The sequence below is a fragment of the Chionomys nivalis genome, chromosome 2 (assembly GCF_950005125.1).
Source record: "Chionomys nivalis chromosome 2, mChiNiv1.1, whole genome shotgun sequence".
Lineage (NCBI taxonomy): Eukaryota > Metazoa > Chordata > Mammalia > Rodentia > Cricetidae > Chionomys > Chionomys nivalis.
In genome coordinates this window covers 69,002,649-69,030,594 of record NC_080087.1, presented here as the reverse complement: position 1 = coordinate 69,030,594, position 27,946 = coordinate 69,002,649, and the positions used below count along the sequence as shown (strand labels likewise).

The 27,946-nt window shown below is 42.3% G+C and overlaps 2 protein-coding genes across 3 annotated transcripts in view; both read left to right on the top strand.

Annotated features, from left to right (window-relative positions):
- LOC130868061 (leukocyte immunoglobulin-like receptor subfamily A member 6) overlaps positions 1-27,946 on the top strand; it is a 101,170-nt gene that overhangs the window by 14,255 nt on the left and 58,969 nt on the right. The gene's annotated exons all lie outside the window — the stretch shown is intronic.
- Positions 2,690-27,946, top strand: LOC130869382 (leukocyte-associated immunoglobulin-like receptor 1). Of its 2 annotated transcripts, XM_057761457.1 has the most exons (4): positions 2,690-2,795; positions 16,537-16,572; positions 23,925-24,254; positions 27,624-27,946. In XM_057761457.1, the coding sequence occupies exons 1-4, from the start codon at positions 2,762-2,764 to the stop codon at positions 27,731-27,733; spliced, it is 510 nt and encodes a 169-aa protein (XP_057617440.1). In that variant the 5' UTR covers positions 2,690-2,761; the 3' UTR covers positions 27,734-27,946. The 2 variants fall into 2 exon arrangements, with proteins under 2 accessions (XP_057617440.1, XP_057617441.1); XM_057761458.1 differs by lacking the exon at positions 16,537-16,572.

Sequence of the window (27,946 nt, the reverse complement as noted above, 5' to 3'; positions counted from 1 at the left end):
GTTGCCATATTTGCTGATACTCTTGACACGGCTGCAGTTTCCCCCAGGCTGGACACTGACTGGGTCATGGTAACATGCCTTTTGCTGTAGCCACCTATCAAAGCTCTGCTCCAGCTGCCTTCTGGCCCCAGATGAGCTCACTCTGGGTTGAAACTGCTGCATGGAGCGGAGCAGAACTCAGGGAACCATTGAAGGGGTCTCATTTTAACAATCTTTTAGGGAATTTGGGCATGATCAACCTGTCTGGCTACTTCCTGCTGAGTGGGGGTGCTGCATTCTTGGGAGTATTTTACATCAACATTTCAGGGGGTCTCGGTGATTCAAACCACATAAATTTACAATGAATCCACAGATTCTCATCCTCTGTGGAGACAAAAGCAGAACCTCTTTTCCAAAGCATCAAATCCTTAGGCTCATATTTTAAAGTCAAAATACCTTTCTTAGTGTTGGGTCCCTAGAGGACAGGCCTTCGCACCTCCACTTGATCTGCTTTGCACTCCTGAGGTTGGTTGAAAACAGGAACAAAAACAGGAACAATCTGTTGTTTTCAGCAATGTTTCTAAGAATGTTTACCCCTAAGCCATTGAGTTGCAGTGATGAGCTTCCTGCTATTGCTGTTTGGCCTCCCCTGCTGAGGGCTATATATATTTGTGAGAAAGTGGAATAAAGGGCTTGTCTGCAGAACCTGAAGTTGTGCTGTGTGTTAACCCCGACATCCCTCGCTCAGAACGACAGTTGTTGTGTTGGTGAGGCACTTAGCAGTTCCCAGAATCAAATGTCTTTCTCCAGTCCAGAACATAAAAGACAACAAAATCAACACAATAACATACATCTCTACACATTTTTTTTGAGGCCCTCAATTCGCCCTCCTGCCTCCTCTATATTACTTCCCTACTGGCCAATCTTCCAGAAGGCATTGCTCAGAGCATCTCTGGGGATGAAGACACACATACTCCTTTTAATCTGACTTGGATTGTTACCAGTCTGGAACATTTAAATCCCCTTGTGTACAAAATCTTCAGCTGTCTTCCTTGTTACTTTCATGCCTTGTTGCTTTAAGAGTTTCAGTTACTTTTTGAGGCCTTTCAGCACACCTTCCTGCCTCTTCTTTATACTTGCTAGTCTTTTGGAGAGTGTCCCTCAGAGTATCTCTGAGGATGAAAAAAAAAAACACATTACCTTCCCCAATACACTCTTCAATTTAGCCGGCTGACAGAGCAACCTCATTCATGAATCCCCACTTTCCAGATCTTGGTGGAACCTCCACTTGCCATGCCAGCACACACTGGATAGCCGAGACTGGCGCGCGCGCGGGGGGTGTGTGTGTGTGTGTGTGCTGGGATTGAGTTAAGGAAGCTTCTTTTCAGGTGGAAGAACAGCAACCTTTATTTTGCACCAACCAAAGCTTTTTATAACTGTACTGCTTCTGTAGAAAACCTCAGGCCAGAAAGAACACAAACATTCTTGTCAATTACAGACCACAAGGAAGTTCTGCTTTTGGTGAGGGCAGCTAGATCACAACAGTTTCCCAGCCATTCTTTGGACTATTTCCCCATCGTAGCTCTTGGGAGTAGTGTTGCAATGATTCTATAAGTGCTGACATTGCACTTCCATACTCCTTTCATTCCCTTACTTGGGTTCTACTTTTAATTTCTTATTTTGTGAAATTTTCATGCTATTTCCACAGAGGAAGAGCTTTCTTCCCTCTGATTTACACTATTTTTTCCACGAGTGGCATGGAAGGAGGGCCTCAGGTCCCTGAAAATTATTCTGACTCATTCGCTCAGAGGCAGCTTTTCTCATAACAGTTGGGGCCCTGGGATCCTGTTAAGAGCATGAAAAAGATCCAATTTCTCTACTCCTGGCAACATTTGTTATCTTTTAAAAATATCATCTGAGGCCAGAGAAATGGTTCAGTGTTTAAGAGCACTAGCTGCTCTTCCAGAGGACCCAGGTTCAATTCCCAAAATCCACCTGATAAGTCACAATTGTTTGCAGCACCAATTCCAGAGGAAGCAGCACCCTCACACAGATACATAGACAGGTGAGACACCAAAGCACATAAAATAAAATAAATCTTAAAAATATCATCTGGGTCAATGAGATTGCCCAGTGGGTAAAAAAAATGCTTGCTCCCAAACCTGAAAACTCAAGTTCCATCCCCAAGACCTAAATAGTAGGATGAAAGAACCAACTTTGCCAAGTTGTCCTCTGACTGCTACACACACTGTGAAACACACACACACATACACACACACCAATATTATTTAATACTAAAGGCCATTATTTGTAGCAGGGCATATTTAATGTGTCAAGTATCTGTTTAGGCTCTTCCAAAGACCGTAACATCAAACATTCAGGGAAGGCTTTATGATTTTCATTTTAAACGTTAGGAAATGTGAGCTTTGGGTATTGAAATGCCTATCCCAAAGATCAAGTGTCATTTATTTCTACAATAAGAACTGATGTGTAAATCTTATACTTCTGTGTCTCACATATTTATAACAAGACAAATATGTTGAGGAATGAATTCAATTGCACCCAAACTCAGAGGCCTGCTGTATTTTTTAGAATATGACCCCTTCTCAAAGAGTCAGTGACTGAAGGAAAGTGTGGAAATCTCAGAAGACAAACCTCTTCCTCTTCATGTGAGGAAACTAATAGAGAAACCTTGTAATGAGCCCCAGCCCACACATCCTGCCTCTTGTGTCCCCTGCAGGGCTTCAGCTCCAGACCGGGTCAGACTGCTGAAGCTTGAGTCATGTCACTGCATTCTGCCACGGTGGTGGCCCTCGGTGAGTCCCAGGACAAATGGAGGGATGGGGTAGGTGATTTGGGGAAGGGAGTCTATTTCCCACTCAGGCCTTAAACCAGTCAGATTCTGGAGCCCTCTGGGAGGAGACTCTCTCCACTCTGACCCCTACTTGGGGTTTTCACCACAGACTTATTGCTAGAAATAGAGATGGGGCATGTGGGCTATTTCAGCTTTAAAACGAGTGAAAAAGAGCCTGTTTGGAAGGGAAGATGATCTGAGAACATTTTTGCCCCAGTGTTGGAGGTTGAGCTCAGAGCCTAATATGTTAGGTAGGCACTATACCACAGAATCGTATTTCCTAAATCCAAATACTCTTTTTATTTTTTTTTGTTTGCGCATTTTTTTTATTCTTTTTTAATTAAAATTTCCAACTGCTCCCCGTTTCCCATTTCCCTCCCCTCCTCCCACATATTGCCCCCTCCCCCCACTCCCCTCCCCCATCCCCACTCCTCTTCTCCTCCCCCCAGTCCATTCCTCCTCCCTCTCGATACTGAAGAGCAGTCCAAATTCCCTGCCCTACAGGAAGACCAAGGTCCTCCCACTTCCATCCAGGCCCAGGAAGGTGAGCATCAAAACAGGCTAAGCTCCCACAAAGCCAGTTCATGTATTAGGATGGAAACCTAGTGCCATTGTCCTTGGCTTCTCATCAGCCTTCATTGTCAGCCATGTTCAGAGAGTCCAGTTTCAACCCATGCTTATTCAGTCCCAGTCCAGCTGGCCTTGAAGAGCTCCCAATAGATCAGTTCCACTGTCACAGTGGGTGGGTGCACGCCTCGTGGTCCTGATTTCCTTGCTCATGTTCTCCCTCCTTCTGCTCCTCATTTGGACCTTAAGAGCTCAGACCGTTGCTCCAATTTGGGTCTCTGTCTCTCTCTCGATCTATCGCCAGTTGAAAGTTCCTGTGCCATTCTCCTTGGCCTCTCGTCAGCTCTCATTGTCCGCCACATTCCGAGAGTCCGGTTTTATCCCATGTTTTTTCAGTAGCAGTCCAGCTGGCCTTGGTGAGCTCCCAATAGATCGGCCCCACTGTCTCAGTGGTTGGGTGCACCCCTCATGGTCCTGACTTCCTTGTTCATGTTCTCTCTCCTTCTGCTCCTCATTATAACCTTGGGAGCTCAGTCCGGTGCTCCAGTGTGGGTCTCTGGCTCTATCTCCATCCATCGCTAGATGAAGGTTCTATGGCGATATGCAAGATATTCATCAGTATGATTATAGGATAGGTTCATTTCAGGTTCCCTATCCTCAGGTGCCCCAATGAACTAACTGGGGACATTGCCCTGGGCATCTGGTAGCCATTCCAAGTTCAAGTCTCTTGCCACCCCTTAGGTGGCTCCCTTACCTAAGGTATGAGTTTCCCTGCTCCCCTATCCAACCTTCCTTTATCCCCAATCTCCCCAATTCCCCCAGTTTCCCTCATCTTCTCCTTCACACTTTTCTCTCCCCATCACCCCTCATCCCCATCCCACCCCACCCCCAAGATTCCAATTTTTTGCCCATCAGTCATGTCTATTTCCCATAGCTGGGAGGATATCTATATGTTTTTCCTTGGGTTTACCCTCTTGTTTAGCTTCTTTAGGATCACAAATTATAGACTCAGTGGCCCCTATCCATGGCTAGAAACCAATTATGAGTGAGTACATCCCATGTTCTTCTTTTTGGGTCTGGGTTACCTCACTAAGGATCGTATTTTCTATTTCCATCCATTTGCATGCAAAATTCGAGAAGTCATTGTTTTTTACCGCAGAGTAGTACTCTAATGTGTATATATTCCACACTTTCTTCATCCATTCTTCCATTGAAGGGCATCTAGGTTGCTTCCAGGTTCTGGCTATTACAAATAATGCTGCTATGAACATAGTTGGACAAATGCTTTTGTCATATGCTAGGGCATCTCTTGGGTATATTCCCAAGAGTGGTATTGCTGGGTCCAGGGGTAGGTTGATCCCAATTTTTCTGAGAAACCGCCACACTGATTTCCAAAGTGGTTGCACAAGTTTGCAGTCCCACCAGCAATGGATGAGGGTACCCCTTTCTCCACAACCTCTCCAGCAAAGGCTATCCTTGGTGTTTTTGATTTTAGCCATTCTGACAGGTGTAAGATGATATCTCAAAGTTGTTTTGATTTGCATTTCTCTGATTGCTAAGGAGGTTGAGCATGACCTTAAGTATCTTTTGGCCATTTTAACTTCTTCTGTTGAGAATTCTCTGTTCAGTTCAGTGCCCCATTTTTTAATTGGGTTAATTATCCTTTTAAAGTCTAGTTTCTTGAGTTCTTTATATATTTTGGAGATCAGACCTTTGTCTGTTGTGGGGTTGGTGAAGATCTTCTCCCAGTCAGTAGGCTGCCTTTTTGTCTTAATGACAGTGTCCTTTGCTTTACAGAAGCTTCTCAGTTTCAGGAGGTCCCATTTATTCAATGTTGCCCTTAATGTCTGTGCTGCTGGGGTTATACATAGGAAGCGATCTCCAGTGCCCATATGTTGTCGGGTACTTCCCATTTTCTCTTCTGTCAGGTTCAGTGTGTTCAGATTGATATTGAGGTCTTTGATCCATTTGGACTTGAGTTTTGTGCATGGTGATAGATATGGGTCTATTTTCATTCTTCTACAGGTTGACATCCAATTGTGCCAGCACCATTTGTTGAAGATGCTTTCTTTCTTCCATTGTATACTTTTAGCTCCTTTATCAAAAATCAGTTGTTCATAGGTTTGTGGGTTAAAATCCGGGTCTTCTATACGATTCCATTGGTCGACTTCTCTGTTTTTATGCCAGTACCACGCTGTTTTCATTACTGTAGCTCTGTAATAGAGTTTGAAGTCAGGGATGGTAATGCCTCCAGAAGTTCCTTTATTGTATAAGATTGTTTTGGCTATCCTGGGTTTTTTGTTTCTCCATATAAACTTGATTATTGTCCTTTCAAGATCTGTGAAGAATTTTGATGGGATTTTAATGGGGATTGCATTGAATCTATAAATTGCCCTTGGTAGAATTGCCATTTTTACTATGTTGATTCTCCCAATCCAAGAGCAAGGGAGATCCTTCCATTTTCTGGTATCCTCTTCAATTTCTTTCTTCAATGCCTTAAAGTTTTTGTCAAATAGATCTTTCACTTCCTTGGTTAGAGTTACCCCAAGATAGTTTATGCTGTTTGTGGCTATCGTGAAAGGTGATGATTCTCTTATTTCTCTCTCTGCTTCCAGATCCTTTTTGTATAAGAGGGCGACTGATTTTTTGGAGTTGATCTTGTATCCTGCCACATTACTAAAGGCGTTTATCAGCTGTAGGAGTTCTTTGGAGGAGTTTTTGGGGTCGCTCATGTACACTATCATATCATCTGCAAATAATGCAAGTTTAACTTCTTCCTTTCCAATTTGAATCCCCTTTATCCCCTTATGTTGTCTTATTGTTATTGCTAAAACTTCGAGAACTATATTGAAGAGGTATGGAGAGAGTGGACAGCCTTGGCGTGTTCCTGATTTTAGTGGAATGGCTTTAAGTTTCTCTCCATTTAATTTGATATTAGCTGTCGGCTTGCTGTATATAGCTTTAATTATATTTAGGTATGACCCTTGTATCCCTAATCTCTCCAAGACTTTTATCATAAAGGGATGTTGAATTTTGTCAAATGCTTTTTCAGCATCTAATGAAACGATCATATGGTTTTTTTCTTTCAGTTTATTTATATGATGGATTACATTGATAGATTTGCGTATGTTAAACCAGCCCTGCATCTCTGGTATGAAGCCTACTTGATCATCATGGATAATTTTTCTAATGTGTTCTTGGATTCGGTTTGCCAGAATTTTGTTGAGGATTTTTGCGTCGATGTTCATGAGTGAGATTGGCCTGTAATTCTCTTTCTTGGTTGGGTCTTTGTGTGGTTTTGGTATCAGAGTTACTGTAGCTTCATAAAAGGAATTTGGCAATGACTCTTCTGTTTCTATATTGTGAAATACATTAAGGAGAATAGGTATTAGGTCTTCTTGGAAGTTCTGGTAGAATTCCGCATTGAAACCATCTGGTCCTGGACTTTTTTTGGAAGGGAGGTTTTTGATAACAGCTTCTAATTCTTCACGACTAACAGGTCTATTTAGGTTGTTCACCTGGTCCTGGTTTAACTTTGGTAAATGGTATTTATCTAAAAAAGCGTCCATTTCTTTTACATTTTCCAGTTTTGTGGCATACAGGCTTTTGTAGTAAGATCTAATGATTCTCTGAATTTCCTCTGTGTCTGTGGTTATGTCTCCCTTTTCATTTCTGATCTTATTAATTTGCAAATTCTCTCTCTGCCGTTTGATTAGTTTGGATAGGGGTTTATCAATCTTGTTGATTTTCTCCAGGAACCAGCTTTTTGATTCATTGATTCTTTCAATTGTTTTCTGTGTTTCTATTTTGTTGATTTCAGCCCTCAGTTTGATTATTTCCAGTCTTCTACCCCTTCTGGGTGAGTCTGCTTCTTTTTTTTCTAGAGCTTTCAGGTGGGCTGTTAAGTCTCCAATGTGTGCTTTCTCTGTTTTCTTTAAGTGGGCAGTTAGTGCTATGAACTTTCCTCTCAGAACTGCTTTCATAGTGTCCCATAGGTTTGAGTATGTTGTTTCTTTATTTTCATTGTCTTCAAGGAAGAATTTAATTTCTTTCTTTATTTCTTCCTTAATCCAGGTATGGTTCAGTAGTTGACTATTCAGTTTCCATGAGTTTGTAGGCTTTCTGGGGGTAGCATTGTTGCTGAATTCTAGCTTTAATCCATGGTGATCTGATAAGATACAGGTGGTTATTAATATTTTTTTGTAACTGTGGATGTTTGCTTTGTTACCGAGTATGTGGTCGATTTTTGAGAAGGTTCCATGAGCTGCAGAGAAGAAGGTATATTCTTTCCTATTTGGGTGGAATATTCTATAGATGTCTGTTAAGTCCATTTGATTCATTACCTCCATTAATTCTCTTATTTCTCTGTTAGGTTTCTGTCTACTTGACCTGTCCATTGGTGAGAGAGGAGTATTAAAGTCTCCTACTATTAATGTGTGCGGTTTGATGGCTGCCTTGAGTTTTAACAATGTTTCTTTTACGTACGTGGGTGCTTTTATATTAGGGGCATAGATATTCAGGATTGAGACTTCATCCTGATGAATTGTTCCTGTTATGAGTAGAAAATGTCCCTTTGCACATCTCCTGATTGATTTAAGTTTGAAGTCAACTTTGTTAGAAATTAGTATGGCCACCCCTGCTTGTTTCTTAGGTCCATTTACTTGAAAAGCCTTATCCCAACCCTTTACTCTGAGTAAGTGCCTGTCTTTGTGGTTGAGGTGTGTTTCTTGTAAACAGCAGAATGTTGGATCCTGTTTTCGTATCCAATCTCTTAGTCTGTGCCTTTTTATAGGAGAGTTGAGTCCATTGACATTAAGTGATATTAATGACCAGTGGTTGTTAACTCCGGTCATTTTTTAAGTTGTAAATTTTGTGTGTTCCCCTTCTTTGTGTTGCGCTGGTGAAGGGTCTCTAGTTGTCTGAGATATTGTGGTCATTGTTGGACTCCTTGGTTAGTGATTTTCCTTCTATTACTTTCTGTAAGGCTGGATTTGTGGCTACGTATAGTTTAAATTTGTTTTTATCCTGGAAAATTTTGTTTTCTCCATTTATAGTGAATGAAAGCTTGGCTGGGTATAGTAGTCTGGGCTTGCATCCATGGTCTCTTAGTTTCTGCAGTACATCTATCCAGGACCTTCTGGCTTTCATGGTTTCCATAGAGAAGTCAGGTGTAAGTCTGATAGGTTTACCTTTATAAGTAACTTGGCCTTTTTCCTTTGCTGCTCTTAGTATTCTTTCTTTATTCTGTATGCTTTGTGTTTTGATTATTATATGGCGAGAGGATGTTTTTTTTTTTTGATCCAGCCTATTCGGTGTTCTGTATGCTTCTTGAACCTTCATAGGTATATCTTTCTTTAGGTTGGGAAAGTTTTCTTCTATAATTTTATTAAATATATTTTCTGGACCGTTGAGCTGTGCTTCTTCTCCTTCTTCTATTCCTATTATTCTTAGGTTTGGTCTTTTTATTGTGTCCCATATTTCCTGAATGTTTTGTGATGAGAATTTGTTGGCCTTGCTGTTTTCTTTGATCAGCGTGTTTATTTTCTCTATGGTATCTTCAGAATCTGAGATTCTTTCTTCTATCTCTTGTATTCTGTTGGTTATGCTTGCTTCTGTAGTCTCTATTCGTTTACCTAGATTTTCCCTGTCCAGCTGGCCTTCTGTTTGTGTTTTCTTCTTTGCCTCCATTTCAGTTTTTAAGTCTTGAACTGTTTCCATTATCTGTTTGATTGTTTTTCCTTGGTTTCCTAGGGTATCATTCACTGATTTACTCAATTCTTCAAACTTTCTGTTATACTTCTCATCCATTTCTATTAGGGCATTTTTTACATGTTGTTTAAGGGCGTCAATCACTTTCATAAAGTCAATTTTATCTACTTCTTCATGATTAAGGTGTTCATGTCCACCTGTTGGGAGGTCGCTGGGTTCTGGTGGTTTCATATAGTTTTTCAGATTGTTAGGTGAATTCTTGCATTGGCGCCTGCCCATCTCTTTCTCCGAATGCTCCCCTCTGGATCTTCTTTTACCGGATCAGGTCTCCTTGCCTACTGATGTACCTTCCCAGTGATGGCTCTCTGCAGTGCTAGCTCTCCTGTTGTTCTAGTGATGTCTCTCCTTGCTTGTTGCAGACAGGCCAGTGAAACAAAGGAAGTCTCGCCTGCCTACTTGCCTTGAGGATTTGCCCCCAGCGCCAGACAGACTGAGCTGGATGGTGTTATGTGCCCAAAGAGGAAAGGGGACAGAAGGAAGAAGGGTTCTGGATGCAAGCTGGGTGGGACAAGAAGAGAGAGGCAGTATGGGGGGTATAGAGCCCCTGCAGGGAGCCCAGGGAGTATAGGGAGGGGGATGAGGAACTTCAGAGTTCCCTTTCCAGGGCTGCTTCCGCTGCCGCTGGTCACAAACTCACCGCACTGCTGTCTCTCCTGGTGCCGAGATCAGATCTCCATGCAGGTTGGGTAGTTCGTAAACAAAGCGCCTACCTTGGTTGGTGCAGGTGGGCCTGTGAGACAAAGGAGGTCTCGCCTGCCTGCTTGCCCTGAGGATTTGCCCCCAGCACCAGACAGACTGAGCTGGATGGTGTTATGTGCCCAAAGAGGAAAGGGGACAGAAGGAAGAAGGGTTCTGGATGCAAGCTGGGTGGGACAAGAAGAGAGAGGCAGTATGGGGGGGGTAGAGCCCCTGCAGGGAGCCCGGGGAGTATAGGGAGGGGGATGAGGAACTTCAGAGTTCCCTGTCCAGTCACAAACTCACCGCACTGCTGTCTCTCCTGATGCCGAGATCAGATCTCCGTGCAGGTTGGGTAGTTCGTAAACAAAGCGCCTACCTTGGTTGGTGCAGGCGGGCCAGTGAGACAAAGGAGGTCTCGCCTGCCTACTTGCCCTGAGGATTTGCCCCCAGCGCCAGACAGACTGAAGTGGATGGTGTTATGTGCCCAAAGAGGAAAGGGGACAGAAGGAAGAAGGGTTCTGGATGCAAGCTGGGTGGGACAAGAAGAGAGAGGCAGTATGGGCCTCTTTTTATTTTTTAAGATCACAGATGTTACACGCTATTGAGTACAATTGTTCAGAAATTATTTTATTCTTTTTTTTAAAATGGTGTGTTCTTTTATTATTATTATTATTGAAAAAATTTCCTCCTCCTGCCCTCCTCCCATTTCCCTCCCCTTCCCTCGACTCCTCTCCTCCTCCCACCAATCTTTTCCCTTTCCCTCTCCAGTCTGAAGAGCAGTCAGGGTTCCCTGCCCTGTGGGAAGTCCAAGGTCCTCCCTCCTCCATCCAGGTCTAGGAAGGTGACCATCCAAACAGGCTAGGCTCCCACAGAGCCAGTACATGCAGTAGGATCAAAACCCAGTGCCATTGTCCTTGGCTTCTCATCAGCCCTCATTGTCCGCCATGTTCAGAGAGTCCGGTTTTATCCCATGCTTTTTCAGTCCCAGTCCAGCTGGCCTTGGTGAGCTCCCAATAGATTAGTCCCACTGTCTCAGTGGGTGGGTGCACCCCTCGCAGTCCTGACTTCCTTGCTCATGTTCTTCCTCCTTCTGCTCCTCATTTGGACCTTGGGAGCTCATTCTGGTGCTCCAATGTGGGTCTCTGTCTCTATCTCCATCCATCACCAGATGAAGGTTCTATGGTGATATGCAAGATATTCATCAGTATGGCTATAGGATAGGGTCATTTCAGGTTACCTCTCCTCAGCTGCCCAAGGAACTAACTGGGGATATCTCCCTGGACACCTGGGAGCCCCTCTAGAGTCAAGTCTCTTGCCAACCCTAAGATGGCTCCCTTAATTAGGATATATACTTTCCTGCTCCCATGTCCACCCTTCCTTTATCCCAACCATCCCATTCCCCCAAGCTCCCCCTATACTCCCCTTTACACTTTTCTCTCCCCATTTCCCCTTACCCTTATCCCACCCCACCTCCAAGTTCCCAATTTTTGCCTGACAATCTTGTCTACTTCCAATATCCAGGAGGATGACTATATGTTTTTCTTTGGGTTCACCTTCTTATTTAGCTTCTCTAGGATCACAAATTATAGGCTCAATGTCCTTTATTTATGACTAGAAACCAATTAGGAGTGAGTACATCCCATGTTCATCTTTTTGGGCCTGGCTTACCTCACTCAGGTTAGTGTTTTCTATTTCCATCTATTTGCATGCAAAATTCAAGAAGTCATTGTTTTGTACCGCTGAGTAGTACTCTAATATGTATATATTCCACACTTTCTTCATCCATTCTTCCATTGAAGGGCATCAACTTTTATTTGTTTTTTGAGAGTTCCTGAGAGTTCCTTATACTGAATGCTTCCAAGATTGACCCCTCTTCCCTACCCACTTAACTTTTGTCCATCTTTTTTTTTTCTTAAAAAAAAAAAAAAACCTTTACTACCAATTTGTGCTGCCTGAATATTCTTGAATTCGTGGTCTAGCACTGGAGAATTGTTGACTTAAAAGGGACTGCACTTCTCCATTTTATTTTGATTTTTAATAGACACTGCCTTACTGTGTAGCTCTGGCTGTTCTAGAACCTAGAACTCACTGTGGAGAACAGCCTAAATCAGGAACTCACAGAGATTCACCTGCCTCTGCCTCTAAAATGCTAACGGAGTGTTCCACAATACCTGATTCCAGGGGCTACACTCTTAAAGAAAATTGACTCTCCCTCTTCCAGCAGCCGGGAATTACCATTAGCTCCACAGCTAAAACAGGGAGAATTGGCCTAAATTTCCTTTCAGTTATGGGATTTTGTCTGGCTTGGTTTTACACAGGTCTTGTGCATGCTATGAGTTAATATGTGCAGCTGCCCTCTGTGTTCAGGACACCCTGTAGTCGCTGGGGTCATCTGCTTCTGGCTTTTGTGCTTTTTGCACCACCTCTTCCTAAATGACTTCTGAGTCTTGGAGGAGGAGATGTATGGTGTGTATGCTCCCTTTAAGGTTAAGCATTCTGCAAACTTAGTCTCTACTCCTTGTTCAGTTATGTGTCTCCATGCTAATCTCCATCAATTGCAAATAAAAGCTTCTCAGATGAGGGGTGCAGGATGCATTTATCCATGGGCATAATGAGGAATATATTTTTGCTATTACATATATTTAAAATATCTTTTTGAGAATTTCATAGGTGCATGTAATATGTTTTGAGCATATTAATCCCCTTTCTTGCCTGTAATACCACACCAATTCCCTCCCCTCCTCTACTTTGTGTCTACTTTTTACAAACAATAATCCAGTTAATATCATTTGTGCTGCTCATATACTCAAGAGCATGGGGCTATCTACTGGACCCTGGTCACACCCTTAGAGAAAATTGACTCTTCTTTCCCCAGAAGCCACCAACTCTCAGCTAAGAGTGGAGACCTTATGAAACTTTCTCCCATACATCTCAGCCCTCATTTTACTCCTTATCATTTTTTTTTCATTTTATTTATGGGCCTTTCATACAGTACATCCTGACAGAAGTTTCTTTCTTCAATCACTCTCAGTTCCCCCACCTACCCTGTCTTCTGCAGATCTTCTGCTCCTCCAGTGTCCCTTCAGAAAAGAGCAGTTCTCACAGTGATATCAACCAAATATGGCACGACAAGATGCAATAAGACTAGGAGCAAACCCTCATATCAAGGTTTGACAAGACAACCTAGTAGGAGTAAAGAGTCCTAAGGGCAGGCAAGAGAGTCAGAGGCACATCAGCTCCTACTGTTAGGAGTTCCACAAAACCCCCAAGATAAGCAACTGTAATGCATATACAGAGGGCCTATTCAGACCCATGCAGGTTCTGAGACACTGGCATCAGTCTCTGTGAGGCCCTATGAGCCCTGCTTAGTTGATTCTATGGACCATGTTCTCTTGGTGTCCTCAACTCTTCAGGCTCCTGCAATCCTTCTTCTCTTTGGGGTTCTTTGAGCTTCATCTAGTGTTTGACTGTGGGTCTCTGTATTTGCTCCTGTCATTTGCCAGAGGAAGTCTCTCTGATAACAACTGGGCTAGGCTCTGAACTAACCCCATTTTACTTTTGGTTTTGAGACACAGTCTCACTAAGATTTTCAGGCTGACTTTGAACTCACTTTGTAGCCCAATTGATACTTAACTATGTCACTCAGTTGCGTAGCTGGGATGTCAAGTCTCTTTCTCTACCTTGGGAATATTTAAGAGTTCTTTCACAAGAAGAAGGAGGACTATACTCTGACATTAATGTTGTTGAGGCTGCTTGTTCATTTCCCAGCTGCTCAGACTCTCAAAATAATCACACAGAAACTGTATTAATTAAATCACTGCTTGGCCAATCATTACATCATATTCCTAGCAAGCTCTTACATATTAAATTAACCCATTTCTATTATTTTATATTTTACCAGAGGCTCATGACCTACCAGCAAGGTTCCAGCTAGCAGCTTGTGTCTTTCTCCTCTTGGGGTTACATGGTGTCTCCTGTCTCTGCCTTCTTTCTCCCAACATTAAGTTTAGTTTTCCCCACCTACCTCTATTCTGTCCTGTACAGGCCCAAAATAGTTTCTTTATTAACCAATGGTATTCACAACATACAGAGGGGAATTCCACATCTCCTCTCCTGTTTTGTTTAAATATAATAGAAGGTTTTAATTTTAACATAGTAAAATTACATGTACAAAACAGGTATCAAGCAAGATTATATTTATATCTACTTTACCTTTTATAATAACCAAGGAAAGCTATAATTATAACTATCTATTTTTCAACTCCATCAAAGACAACAGAAGAATAACAGGAAGTGCATTGTAAGCAACTTCCAAAACTCTAGAATTGGCAGAGACGTCTTGCTGCCTAGACAGTCACACAAAGTTCTTTTGTATCATTGGGGCATCCAACCTTCAGCCTATAGGCCCATACTGTCTAGCAGACTTTTCCTTGAAGCAGGAAATTTCAAAAACAGTTCTGCCTATATTGGCAGTTTGTCAATCACTTTCTTCTGTGTCCTGCAGAATGTCTTGCAGACTCTTTTATAAAGCAGTAACCCCATAAGACAATCTCACCTTTAGGCAAGTTCAGTAGTCATTTCTTTGTGGGTCCTCCATGCCCAGTTAATACACATAACATAAATCAGTCCAGGCAAGAGCAATTTCTTGCCCAAATGGCTAACCAACTCCATAAGGAGCTTCTTTGATGCCCATCAACCTCTTGAAGTAAATGGTGCTGCCAGGAGCAGATGTGTTTCATTGTCATGAAAAGTCTCAGTTATTAAAACATTTTAAATGCCGTATTCTGTAACTCTTTGAAGTGGTTCAAAAATACCTGTCTATCTGAAATATATCTCTGTACATCTAGAAAACCTAGCTAACATGTCTATAAACTTGATTATTATAGATGACTCTCTATTTACTTATGTTTCTTAATTATACATTACATTTTAAAATGAGCTGTACAGACACAATACCTTAATTAAGAGCATAAATATAGATATAACAAAATTGACCTTAAATTTTTATCAATTGATCAAGATCCATACCAAAGCAAATTATTCATATCTATAGCATATTCCCCTTTAAATGTAAACAAACTTTTATAAACAATATTCAGGAATTTGGGCATATTTTTCTCCAAACTGCTTCCTGGTTTTTGTTGGATGAAGTATTTTGGGGGTGTTAATGGCAACCTTTCAGGGGCTCTTGGTCCATTAAACCACATTAGGCTGGAATTGATCCACAGGTTCTTACCTTCTATGAAAACAAAAGCAGAACCTCTTTTTCAAAGCAACAAATCTTTAGACCCAAATTATGAAGTCAGGATACCTTTAAAATATATATGTTGGCTTAGTTTATCAGTCCATACAATGAAATATCTCTCTGTATGTAGCTGTTTCACAATCAAAAAAAATTTAAAGAAAAAACAATAATATACATAATCCAGACTTCTATGGGTATTCCATCTTTACATGGCTCATTTTTCTTATTCTATTATTTTTTGACAAGTTTAATCTGGCTCTTTAAAGACTTTGTTTTATTTTTTTAAAAAATATTTACTTTTTTATAACTCTCTATATTTTTTTCTTCTTTCTTCGAAGCCTACATACATTTTTAAACACAATGTACCCATTTACAGGTGTTTTTCATCTGAATCTGTCTTTATTGTGTATCTGTAATTATTTTCTGACCAGATCTGCTTCTTGAAATGCTAAGTGAGCATGGGTTGGATCAATATGACCCTGCCTGCTTGCTCTGCCTAGTTCAACATGGCAGAGCCATGTTTGTTGCCTCTGAGAGCCATGCTCACAGCCCCATTTTTAGGCACACAGGAGGTTTATGTTACCATTAAGCCAGTTGTAGCACTCTGCTCACAGATCCCATTGAAATGCCTCATAGCTGGACCTCCTGAAAATGTCAGAGCCATTTGTGCTGGTGAACCAGGAAACTGCTATTTTGAAACTGAGTGGGTTTTTTTTGTTTGTTTGTTTGTGTGTGTGTGTGTTTTTTTTGCTACTGCTGAATCAGGAAGACCTCTCTTAAAGCAATCATGCCTCTGCTTGCTTTTAGCAAACAGAACAAGAAGTTGCAAGAAACTCTGTTTTTTGTGTTTGTGTGTGTGTGTGTGTGTGTCTAGGAGTCCTTTTTAAGCCTTCCCAGGTTTTACGTGTACATATTCAACCATGTTGGTGTGCCAATTTGTTATAGGAGGCTGCTTGTTCATTTCTCAGCCATCCAGACTCCTGAAATAACCACACAGATATTGTATTAATTAAATTACTGCTTGGCCAATCATTATAGCACATTCCTAGCAAGCTCTAAAATATTAAATTAAACCATCTCTATTGTTTTATATTTCACCATAGGTTTGTGGCCTACTGGAAAGTTTCCAGGTGACTGCTCATACCTTTCCCCTCTGGTGGCTACATGGCATCTCCTGATTCCACCTTCCTTCTCCCAGCATTGAGTTTTAGTTTTCTCTGCCCATCTCTTCTCTGTCCTGTGCAGACGAAAAACAGTTTCTTTATTAACAGCAATTGTATTCACAGCATACAGAGGGTAATCCCACATCACATTAATATGGAAGAGGAATGACTGGGTAATCATGAGAGGCTGGGTGTTCCCACCAATATCTAGTCCTTCTTAGATTTTCATTGCTAAACAAGCCATGTGGTGAGGATCTTTCTTAATGGGTTTTCTTTTTTAGTGCTGTGCCTGGGATGGACAATTAATACTCAGCAAGGTGAGTCATGTCTTCAGTTTGGCTTTGAAGAGGATCATGTGCACCTGGGAGACCTGGAGGGAGATCCTTGAATATTCCCTGTAATCATAAACACTCCCAAATATGCAGACTTCACCTCTCCCTTTTGCCACCTCTCTTTCTTTGTTTTCTTGATTAAAAGTGTTTTTAATCGACAATTAACAATGGAATATATTCACGGGATGCAACCTGCTGTTTTGAAGTGTGTTTATATTATACTATGACTAAGTTAGGCTAAGTTTCAAGTCCATCACCTTTGATAATCATCATTTTTATTGTGAGAAAGTTATATATCTACCATTATAAGAATTTTTTATTGATAATTTTCACATCCCCCCTCCTCCCACTTCCCTCCCCTCCCCCCAATCTTCCTTCCCGTCCCTCTCCAGGCCAAGGAGCAGTCATTGTTCCCTACCCTATGGCAAATCCAAGGTCCTCCCCACTTCCCCCCAGGTCCAGGAAGGTGAGCATCCAAACAGGCTAGGCTCCCACAAAGCCTGTCAATGCAGTAGAATAAAAACCCAATGCCATTGTCCTTGGCTTTTCAGTCAGCCTCCTCCATCAGCCACATTCAGAGAGTCTCATTTGATCACATGCTCCATCAGTTCCAGTCCAACAAATCTTGGTGATCTCCCATTAGATCAGTCCCACCATCTCAGTGGGTGGACATGCCCCTCATGGTCTTGACTTCCTTGTTCATGTTCTCCCTCCTTCTGCTCCTTATTTGGACCTTGGGAGCTCAGTCCAAAGCTCCAATATGGGTCTCTGTCTCTATCTGCATCCATCGCCAGATGAAGGTTCTATGGTGATATGCAAGATATTCATCAGTGTGGCTACAGGATAAGGCCAGTTCAGGCAGCCTCTCTTATGCTGCCCAAGGAAAAATCTAGTGACATCTCCTTGGACACGTGGGGACCCTTCCAGAGTCAGTCCTCTTGCCAACCCTAAAATGACTCCCTTAATTAAAATATCTATTTCCCTGCTCCCCCATTCACCCCTCCTCCATCCCATTCCCTCAAGCTCTCCCCATCCTCCCCTTGTCCCTTCTCTCTCCCCATTTCCCCTTATCTCCACCCCACCCCCATGCTCCCAACCCCTGTTCGGCAATCTTGTCCACTTCGAATATCCAGGAGGATAACTATATGTTTTTCTTTGGGTTCACCTTCTTATACAGCTTCTCTAGGATCAAGAATTATAGGTTCAATGTCCTTTAATTATGGCTAGATCCACTTATGAGTGAGTACATACAATATTCAATTTTTTTCTATTTCCATCCATTTGCATGCAAAATTCAAGATGTCATTGTTTTATCGTGGAGTAGAACTCTAAAGTGTATATGTGCCACACCTTGTCTATCCATTCTTCTATTGAGGGGCACCTAGGTTGTTTCCAGGTTCTGACTATTACAAATCATGCTGTTATGAACATAGTTGAACAAATGCTTTTGTAGTATGATTGGCCACCTCTTGGGTATATTCCCAAGAGTGGAATTGCTGGGTCTTGAGGTTGGTTGACTCCCAGTTTCCTGAGAAACTGCCACACTGATTCCCAAAGTGGTTGCACAAGTTTGCATTCCCACCAACAATGGATGAGTGTACCCCTTACTCCACATCCTCTACAGCATAGGGTATCATTGGTGTTTTTGATTTTAGCCATTCTGACAGGTGTTAGATGGTATCTCAGAGTTGTTTTGATTTGCATTTCCCTGATTGCTAAGGAGGTTGAGCATGACCTTAAGTGCTTTTGGCCATTTGAACATCTTCTGTTGAGAATTCTCTGTTCAGTTCAGTACCCCATTTTTTAAGTTATTTTTTATTGAAAAAAAAATTTCCGCCTCCTCCCAACCTCCCATTTCCCTCCCCCTACTCCCACTTCTCTCCGCCTCCCTCCACTCCTTTCCCCCTCCCTCTCCAGTCCGAAGAGCAGTCAGGGTTCCCTGCACTGTGGAAAGTCCAAGGTCCTCCCCCCTCCATCTATGTCTAGGAAGGTGAGCATCCAAACTGACTAGGCTCCCACAAAGCCAGAACATGAAGTAGGATCAAAACCCAGTGCCATTGTCCTTGGCTTCTCATCAGCCCTCATTGTCCACCATGTTCAGAGAGTTCGGTTTTATCCCCATGTTTTTTCAGTTCCAGTCCAGCTGGCCTTGGTGAGCTCCCAATAGATCAGTCCCTCTGTCTCAGTGGGTGGGTGCACCCCTCGTGGTCCTGACTTCCTTGCTCATGTTCTTCCTCCTTTTGCTCCTCATTTGGACCTTGGGAGCTCATTCCAGTGTTCCAATGTGGGTCTCTTTCTCTATCTTCATCCATCACCTGATGAAGGTTCTATGGTGATATGCAAGATATTCATCAGTATGGCTATAGGATAGGGCCATTTCAGGTTCCCTATCCTCAGCTGCCCAAGGAACTAACTGGGGACATCCCCCTGGGCACCTGGGAGTGCCTCTAGGTTCAAGTCTCTTGCCAACCCTAAGATGGCTCCCTTAGTTAAGATATATGCTTCCCTGCTCCCATATAGATCCTTCCTTTATCCCTACCATCCCAATTCCCCACGTTCCCCCCATCCTCCCCTTCACACTTTTCTCTCCCCATCTCCCCTTACCCCGATCCTACCCCACCCCCAAGATTCCAAGTTTTTGCCTGACAATCTTGTCTACTTCCCATGTCCAGAAGGATAACTATATGTTTTTCTTTGGGTTCACCTTCTTAATTAGCTTCTCTAGGATCACGCATAATAGGCTCAACGTCCCCTATTCATGGCTAGAAACCAAATATGAGTGAGTACATCCCATGTTCATTTTTTTGGGTCTGGCTCACCTCACTCAGTATAGTGTTTTCTATTTCCATCTATTTGCCTGCAAAATTCAGGAAGTCATCGTTTTTTACCGCTGAGTAATACTCTAATATGTATGTATTACATACTTTCTTCATCCATTCTTCCATTAAAGGGCATCTAGGTTGTTTCCAGGTTCTGGCTATTACAAACAATGCTGCTGTGAACATAGTTGAGCATATACTTTTGTTGTATGATAGGGCATCTCTTGGGTATATTCCCAAGAGTGGAATTGCTGGGTCCTGGGGTGGGTTGATCCCGAATTTCCTGAGAAACCGCCACACTGTTTTCCAAAGTGGTTGCACAAGTTTGCATTCCTACCAGCAATGGATGAGGCTACCCCTTCCTCCACAACCTCTCCAGCAAGGGCTATCACTGGTGTTTTTGATTTTAGCCATTCTGACAGGTGTAAGATGGTATCTCAAAGTTGTTTTGATTTGCATTTCCCTGATTGCCAAGGAGGTTGAGCATGTCCTTAAATGTCTTTTGGCCATTCGCACTTCTTCTGTTGAGAATTCTCTGTTCAGCGCAGTGCCCCATTTTTTAATTGGGTTGATTAGCCCTTTAAGGTCTACTTTCTTGAGTTCTCTATATATTTTGGAGATCAGACCTTTGTCTGTTGTGGGGTTGGTGAAGATCTTCTCCCAGTCAGTGGGTTGCCGTTTTGTCTTAGTGACAGTGTCCTTTGCTTTACAGAAGCTTCTCAGTTTCAGGAGGTCCCATTTATTCAATGATGCCCTTAATGTCTGTGCTGCTGGGGTTGTACATAGGAAGCTGTCTCCTGTGCCCAGGTGTTGTAGAGTACTTCCCACTTTCTCTTCTATCAGGTTCAGTGTGTTTGGACTGATATTGAGGTCTTTGATCCATTTGGACTTGAGTTTTGAGCATGGTGATAGATATGGGTCTATTTTCATTCTTCTACAGGCTGACATCCAGTTTTGCCAGCACCATTTGTTGAAGATGGTCTCTTTCTTCAATTGTATACTTTTAGCTCCTTTATCGAAAATCAGGTGTTCATAGGTTTGTGGGTTAAAGGCAGGGTCTTCTATTCGAATCCAAACCTACCTTTATTATTTTTAGGTTTGGCCTTTTTGTGGTGTCCCAGATTTCCTGGATGTTTTATGTTAAGAATTTGTTGGAAAAAAAATTTGTTGGATTTGTTTTGTTCTTTAATCAGTGAGTTTATTTCTCTATAGTATCTTCAGTGACTGAGATTCTTTCTTCTATCTCTTGTATTCTGTTGGTAATACTTGTCTCTGTAGTTCCTGTTCATTTACCCAGACTTTCCATATCCAGCCTTCCCTTGGTTTGTGTTTTCTTTATTACCGCCATTTCATTTTTCAAGTCTTGAACTGTTTCCTTACATGTTTGATTGCTTTTTCTTGTTTTTCTTGGGAATCTTTGAGAGATTTATTCATTTCCTCTACCTTTTTTTTGTCATCTCCATTTTTTATGGCAGTTTTTCACCTCCTGTTTAAGGTCCTCAATTATTTTCATATAGTTCCATTTAAAGTCGATTTCTTCTATTTCTTCTGGAGTAGGGTGTTCAATTCTTCTTGTTTCATGATCCCTGGATTCTGGTGATGTCATGTTGCCTTTCAGGTTGTTAGAGGAATTCTTGCATTGGCGCCTGCCCATCTCTTCCTTCAAATGGAGCCAGGAGAGTCTTGGTGTCTTGGTCCATTCTTTGCTGTGACTGACTCTCTGAGTGGATCTCCTCAGTGCAGGAGCAGGAACTGTTCCTGTCTGGATGGAACTCCTCAGCACAGACACATGGTCTCCTGTTAGTCCAAGGACACTGCAGACAAAAGGCAAATGTGGGGACAGTGCAGGGTTGTAGCAGAAATTGAAGATGCCCTGCACTCCCTTGCAAGGACCTTCCGGCCTGCCTGGCCGGCAGACACTCACCCCTCTGGGTGGATAGCCTTAGTGCAGCAGTGGGAACTGTTCCTGGGCCAAGGTCCTTGGAGACAATAGGGCAGACTTGGGGGAGGCAGGGTCATATGTAATAAAGAAACCCCTGCAGCAGGAGCTTGGGGGGGGGGGGGCTGTGCTCTTTTCCGGGACAGTCCGCCCCGGTGTAGCATACACTCACCCATCTGGATGGAACAGGGATCCATTATAGGAATTTTTAAAGAAACTCTCATAAATGGTCTATCTTGAGAAATGTATTTCTCCTGTCTAAATGGAATTTTATATCTTTGATGAGCATCTTCTCTGTCTCCATCTACTCTATCCCTAGCCTCAGGTAACCAGCCATTCTTCTTTTATACTGTTTATCTCTGAGGTGAATGCCTTTGTATACCATATATAAGTGAGAGTCTGTGGAATTTGTCATTCTGTGATTGGCTTATTTCATTTTACACCCCCAAATTCATAGTAGTTGCTATCAACAGCATCATTTCCTTTCTGAAGGATGACCACTATTCTAATATGTTTGGCAACACATTTTACTATTCATCTAGTCTGACAGTACCATTGATTCTCTCTCTTCTCTGCTTGGAATCATGCTGCGAAGAACGTGGGGGTGACAAGCTGTCTGCAAAGACAATTTCATTCAGCATGACCAAGTCTACAGCTGAGATATTTCTCCCCATAGTCCAGATCACTCTTAGGATCCCCTAGGCAAGGCATTGACAGTACTCAAAGGCAGAACATGAGAATTCATACTTGATCTTACCTCTTCATCTTCCTATATATAATGTGTCACCAGGTCCTGTTGGTTCCTTCCACTAAATTTGTAAGTCTGCTATTTAATTTAATTTGTTTGTTTCAAGATAGATTCTCACTAGGTATCCATGACTGGCCTGGAGCTCACTCTGTAGACCAGGCTGGCATAGAACACACAGAGATACACCCACTTCTGCCTTCTAAGTGTTGGGATTAAATGCATGCAACACCATACCCAGCCTCAAATCTTTCTTCCTTTCTGCATAAATGTCTGCTAACTTCTTTGATGAGGGTTGAGAGCCATATTTACTAGTCAGAGGCTAGAATACTGGATGAGCAAGTCAGGCTTTGTCTGTGGGTAGTATATAGCTTGGGCTCGATAGTTTATTTTGACACAGAATCAGACCACAATGTTTTTCAGAGTTGGTGACTCTGACTTACCCCAGTAACATCCTGATCCCCTTTTCCTATCAGGCTCACTTGTCTTTAGGTTCTTCAACATTCTTCCATTTTCATTAAACACCCACTAACTCCAGGCTGTCTGAAAGGATAAATTTTAATTTAATTTTTTAAAATGACAAAAATTTCATGTGTTTACCATGTCTGACTTCATATTTGAAATAAATTGGTACTGGAGAATGACCAGATCAAGCCAATTAGCATGAGATTTTCCCCACACATATATTTCCCTTTTCAAACAGCACTTAAATTTAGTCTCGGTGACTCTGATGGACATGAGGCTGTGTATTAACTATCCTTGGCGTATCTCACTTGAACTGCCTGAAATCTTGAACTATTCCTGAAGCGCAGGGTCTGTGTCCTCTGAGTTTGTTCAATGTTTGATTCTCAATGTTCCTGTCTGCTAGGTGCAGGAAGTTTACTTTTGTCTCTTGGGTTTCAGTGCAAGTATCTCTTCTGTGTCACTTCAAGGAGTACACCTCTGATCTCACCTGTCTCTTGAGATTCCAATGCTCACCCCTTACAATCATCATAATCTTTCTGCCACCTTCTCAGACAATTATTCTCTCAAATCAGTCCTCCCTCCCATAATTTGCTTTCAAATGGAAGATACTGTGTTTCTTGTATGTGTGAAACCATAGAAACATGGAAGGCATCCCTAGAAGATGAACAAGATATTAAAAATATATGAAGAATAAGTGAAGAAAGGAGATAGGATTAGGAACTGTTTGTCTAAGGGCACAAAATCTCATTACACATGGATAAGGGCAGGAAGTCAATTACACAGCATGGCTTCAACTATGCATTCATAAATTTGTCACAAAAAGGTAAGTTTGTGAGTTTATCCATATTGATTAATTTGATCCATCTGTTCCACAAAATACAAGACATCACCTTGAACATGGTAAGTGTGAGTGCTTTAAATTTGTCTCTTGACATAAGTATAATTATCTGTGATTTTATGGGGATGCCCTTACATTCAGACAGTTTGAAGCAGGTGAGATTTTAAAGCCCCAATAACACCCTGGAAAGAAGGTGGAAATAAAGGCAGAAAAAGCACAGGTCCTTAGAATAAGGCAGTTCCCAGGGAGGCAAGTGGGCTCTGTAGTAGACAAGTCCAGTCTGTGATGTTCTGACATTTCTTTGGATGGATCGTTGCTAGACCCACCACATGCTCAGACTTGGGTTTCTTAATGTCATGTGGTAGGCATTCATATGCATGTTGAAAGTGGGGGATGTTATAAAGCTTCACTTTGATCATGGAGAACTCTAAATTTGGTAAGAGTACAAAATGGTGTGTGTCAGTTGGTTTTGTGTTATGATAATGTCCTCACTGCGTGCAGTGAGATTCCTGCTCTCTCTCTCTCTCCTAGAATCTCTGCCGAGTCCTTCCATTTTGGCTGATCCAGGCCTTGAGATTCCCCAAGGACATTCTGTAAAGTTTGTGTGCACAAGCCCTAGTGAATATGATACATTCCGCCTGAAGAAGGGAAGCACAAGAATAATGGATGTGGAGAATGTTTTGCCTTATAAAAAACAGGCTATATTCCAGATTGGCCCAGTAAATGAAGACACTGCTGGATCTTATCAGTGTCTCTATCAAAAAGAGTCTATGTGGTCCCAATGCAGTGAGACTCTGGAACTGAAAGTGACCAGTGAAGATGTCCCCCACACTTCTGACCCAGTCCCAGGAGTGACCTCAGGTTTGTTTCTAGGTCTCTGGACTCTAACCCTAACTTCTCTCCCCTGCCTCAACTCCCCCGCTGTCTTCTAATCCTAATGCTCCCTTTTCCCACCTCCTTCAGCACAGATCTCATCTATCCTTAAACCCCAGATTTCAGGAGCTTTAGTCTTACCAGACACCATGAATGACTGGATACAGTCTTACTGGTAGACCACTGAGTTGTTCCTGATTACTGTTTACTGACTAAGCCCCATCAATGGTGGGAGTAGACTTCTCTCAAGGTGATGCATGTTTTTTTCAGTGGGCATGGTGATTTATCCTGGTTTTCTGCTGAGTTCAAGCCTGTGATGACTGCAGAAATATATCTCCTCTGGAGTGCTATCATCTCACTCGGCAGTTAATGTGGTCCAGAGAGGGCTGGTGGACTGGCCTGGATTATTCTTTTGTGGGTTATCTCATATGGAATAGCCTATGTGAGGTTGGGCCCCAAAATGTCTGGAGTCAGGATACACAAATGTTCTAGTCTATGTCCATGTCTTCCCACATCTTACCAGGAGCTGCTCATTGCTTATTCTGTGAGGCCAAGCAGAGTGAATGAGGTAGGAATAGAAGGAAGGACCAATATCCAGTAAGTTGATTTACAAGGGACTCTGCCATGTTTTCAGTTTTCCCTATCCTGTCATTTCAGGTCTTTCTCATGGTCTGTGGTTGAGTGATGGAGCCAATCACCCCCCTTGTATCAATACTTAGGAAGGAGAAGGGGCCTACATAGCTCTCCTCATCAGCTCCCAATCCTTCACCCTGCTTCATTGCTGGTGTTGTATTTTATTACAGGTTATATGCTGGGTTGATGTTCTGATGTTGGAGCCAGCCATCAAGGTGTCATTAATAATATTGTTTCCCTTGATTCCTTCCTTACTCTTTTTCCCCCTCCTTTTTTTGTTTTTTGTAGTTGTTTAATTTTGAGATAGGATCTCTCTATATAACCCTGGATTTCCTGAAACTTGTTACATAAACCATGCGACCTTGAATTCAAAGAGCTCCTTCTGCTTTTGCCTCCTGAGTTCTGGGATTAAAGACATACCCCCACCATGCCCAGCGACCCTACTATTTTAAATATGGAGAAAATAAACGTTCTTTGACAAAGATACCAAGCTCTGAAGACTCTAGGAAAAAAGCATTTCCAGCAGCGATGCCCCGACCTCAGTTTTCCACGAGTCTATGCTGCCCTCTTGTGGTTTGAGTCTCATTACATTTTTTAATTTCTTTTTAATTTAGTTTAATTTTTTAAAACAAAAGTTATCTTTTTTTATTTTACATACCAATCCTATTTCTCACTCCATTCTCTCCACCTTTCCCCCACCCCACCCCTATCCACTTCTCAGAGAGTGTAAGGCACATTGCTTTGAGTAAGGACCAAGACCCTCCCTGCTATATTTGTGCTGAGCAAGGTATCCATTCAAAGAAAATGGGTTCCAAAAAGTCAGTATAAGCAGTAGGAATAAATTCTGGTCCCACAGAAAGTGACCTCAGAGTCTGTCTCAACTATACAACTGTCACCCACATTTAGAGGGCCTATTTTGGTCCTAGTTAGAAGGACCCAACCTTCCCTGTCCACCCGGAGTTGGTGAGCACCCATTAGCTCTGGTAAGATGTCTCAGTGGGTATCCCCATCATGGTCTTGACCTCTTTGCTCATATTTTCACTCCAGTGCCACTCTTGGACTGGACTTTGGGAGCTCAGCCCAGTGTTCCGATGCAGGTATCTGACTCTGCTTCTGTCTCGTCAGTTATGGTGATATTTTTAGATAGTCATCAGTCTGACTACAGGGCAAGGCTAGTTCGGACATCCTCTCCTCTATTGCTTAGAGTCTTAACTGGGGTCATCCTTGTGATGATTCCTGGGAATTTCTCTAGTGCCAAGTTTCTTGTTAGTCCCATAATGGGTCCCTCAATTGAGATATTTCTTTCCTTGCTGTCTCTGTTCTTCCCCCATCTTGACTATCCCATTACCAAGTTCTCTTCCCTCTCCCCTCCTCCTCTTCTCCTCTCCTTTTGGGTTACATGGTCTAAGTTGATGAGGAAGACTGATTCAGCTAGTACAAGTAGCAAGGCTTCTGGGAAGGCAGCACAGAAATTGCATATAAGGAAAACAGTTTCCTTTTTTGAGAAAAGTAGGGAGGGGCTGATGAAGGGAGGGAGGGAAGAAAAGAGAAAGGCAAGGAGGGAAGGAAGCAGAGAGAATGAGTAGAGAGCAAGGGAGGGTTATAAAAGTGAAGCATAATTCATTTTGACCTTTTCTTCTCTAACCTCTAGCCACTTGGCACATGGACCAATTAAAGGTAACTCCCAAGTCAAGAGAGGACATTCTTGGCACCCCCTATTGGAGTGCCTTCTGCAGGTGATGCTAGGTTAGAACACCTTGGTGTGGTTAGGGTAGGCAGGGGAGATTAGCAGTCAACTGAAGCCCCACTTCCCAATTCTCCAGAAGTGTATAGAACCACTGGTCTCCTTGAATGAGAGATGCCATCTGCCTACATAGGCAGAAGAAGATGCTCGTAGATCCCTGTACCTCTAGGACAAAATGAAAATGCATCCATTGAGAAATATCTCCAGGTTTGAGGAAAATGATAAAGAAGGGACAGAAGACCATTAGACAGAGACCCAGTGAAAGACCCCGGAGATTCAATAAAAGACCTCATTAGTGACAACCCTGAGAACTTAGACATCTTGGACATAAGGTCCACAGGTAGAAAGCAAAGTCTTTAAGAAAAGAAAAAGTGTTGTGGGTATGGGATTTGTTTGTGACTTACGCCTTTGCCTTCAAAAAAGGAGGAATTGATGGGTGAAAAAGTGGTTTGGGGTGAGACTACAAGGTTACCCTGCTGTATACACTGAGCTCTTGTTCTGTGCCATAAAGAGACCAATGGAGGTACAGCATGGTTGTAAAAGAGAAGTCATTTTCTCAGATCTATCTTGATGTTTTAAAACTGGGCAGTTCAAAAGCTCTTCCCATCAGCTTATGCCCAGTAGAGTCTCAGTGCATTTGGGTCTCCAGATAATGGAGACCCAGCTCATAATAGGGATATTTGAAGGTTACAACTTCTATCTTTGGTTAAAGGAGTGAGAAGCATGGAGGGCCAGTTTGTTAAGATCAGCCCAAAGGGAAGAAGAAGCTTCACACTCCTTCATCCTTTTTTTTTTTTTTTTTTTTTTGAGTCCTGGTAGACATTGTTAAATTGACTGCTTTCTTTTAGAATCAGTTCTCCCACAGGTAAGGGCCATCTGTGATGATGCCTTCTAACCCCCAAATGTATCAATAACTACTATTTCAGGCTGGGTCCTGTTCACCAGAGAATGACTTCTCACTCTTGTCTTTTCCTTTTCAGCCCCTACCCTCCAGAGTTACAAGGTGTGGAATGGAGTCTGCATGGCCCTGGCTGGGGTAGTCTTTCTGGTCCTGGGGGCAATCATTGGGGAAGCTTGGTACAACCAATAAAAGTATATGGATAGCTCCAGAACCCCAGGAGGATACAACCAAGGGGACTGAGTTTCATCTTTGTGTCCAAGAAAACCATATTGGCCTATGAGCTCCATGGATTTAGACTCTGTTGTCAGAAAATAGTCTCCAATTCTGATGACACATGCTATTCTTTATTTAGAGTCAGACATTTGTCTTGATGATTTTATTAAACACATGATTACACAGTCA

Excerpts from the sequence above, each read along its gene's own strand:
- LOC130869382 (XM_057761457.1), top strand. The coding sequence starts at position 2,762 with ATGTCACTGCATTCTGCCACGGTGGTGGCCCTCG. Across the intron at positions 16,573-23,924 it reads GACAATTAATACTCAGCAAG|AATCTCTGCCGAGTCCTTCC; the intron begins GTGAGTCATGTC and ends TCTCTCTCCTAG. Across the intron at positions 24,255-27,623 it reads AGTCCCAGGAGTGACCTCAG|CCCCTACCCTCCAGAGTTAC; the intron begins GTTTGTTTCTAG and ends TTTCCTTTTCAG.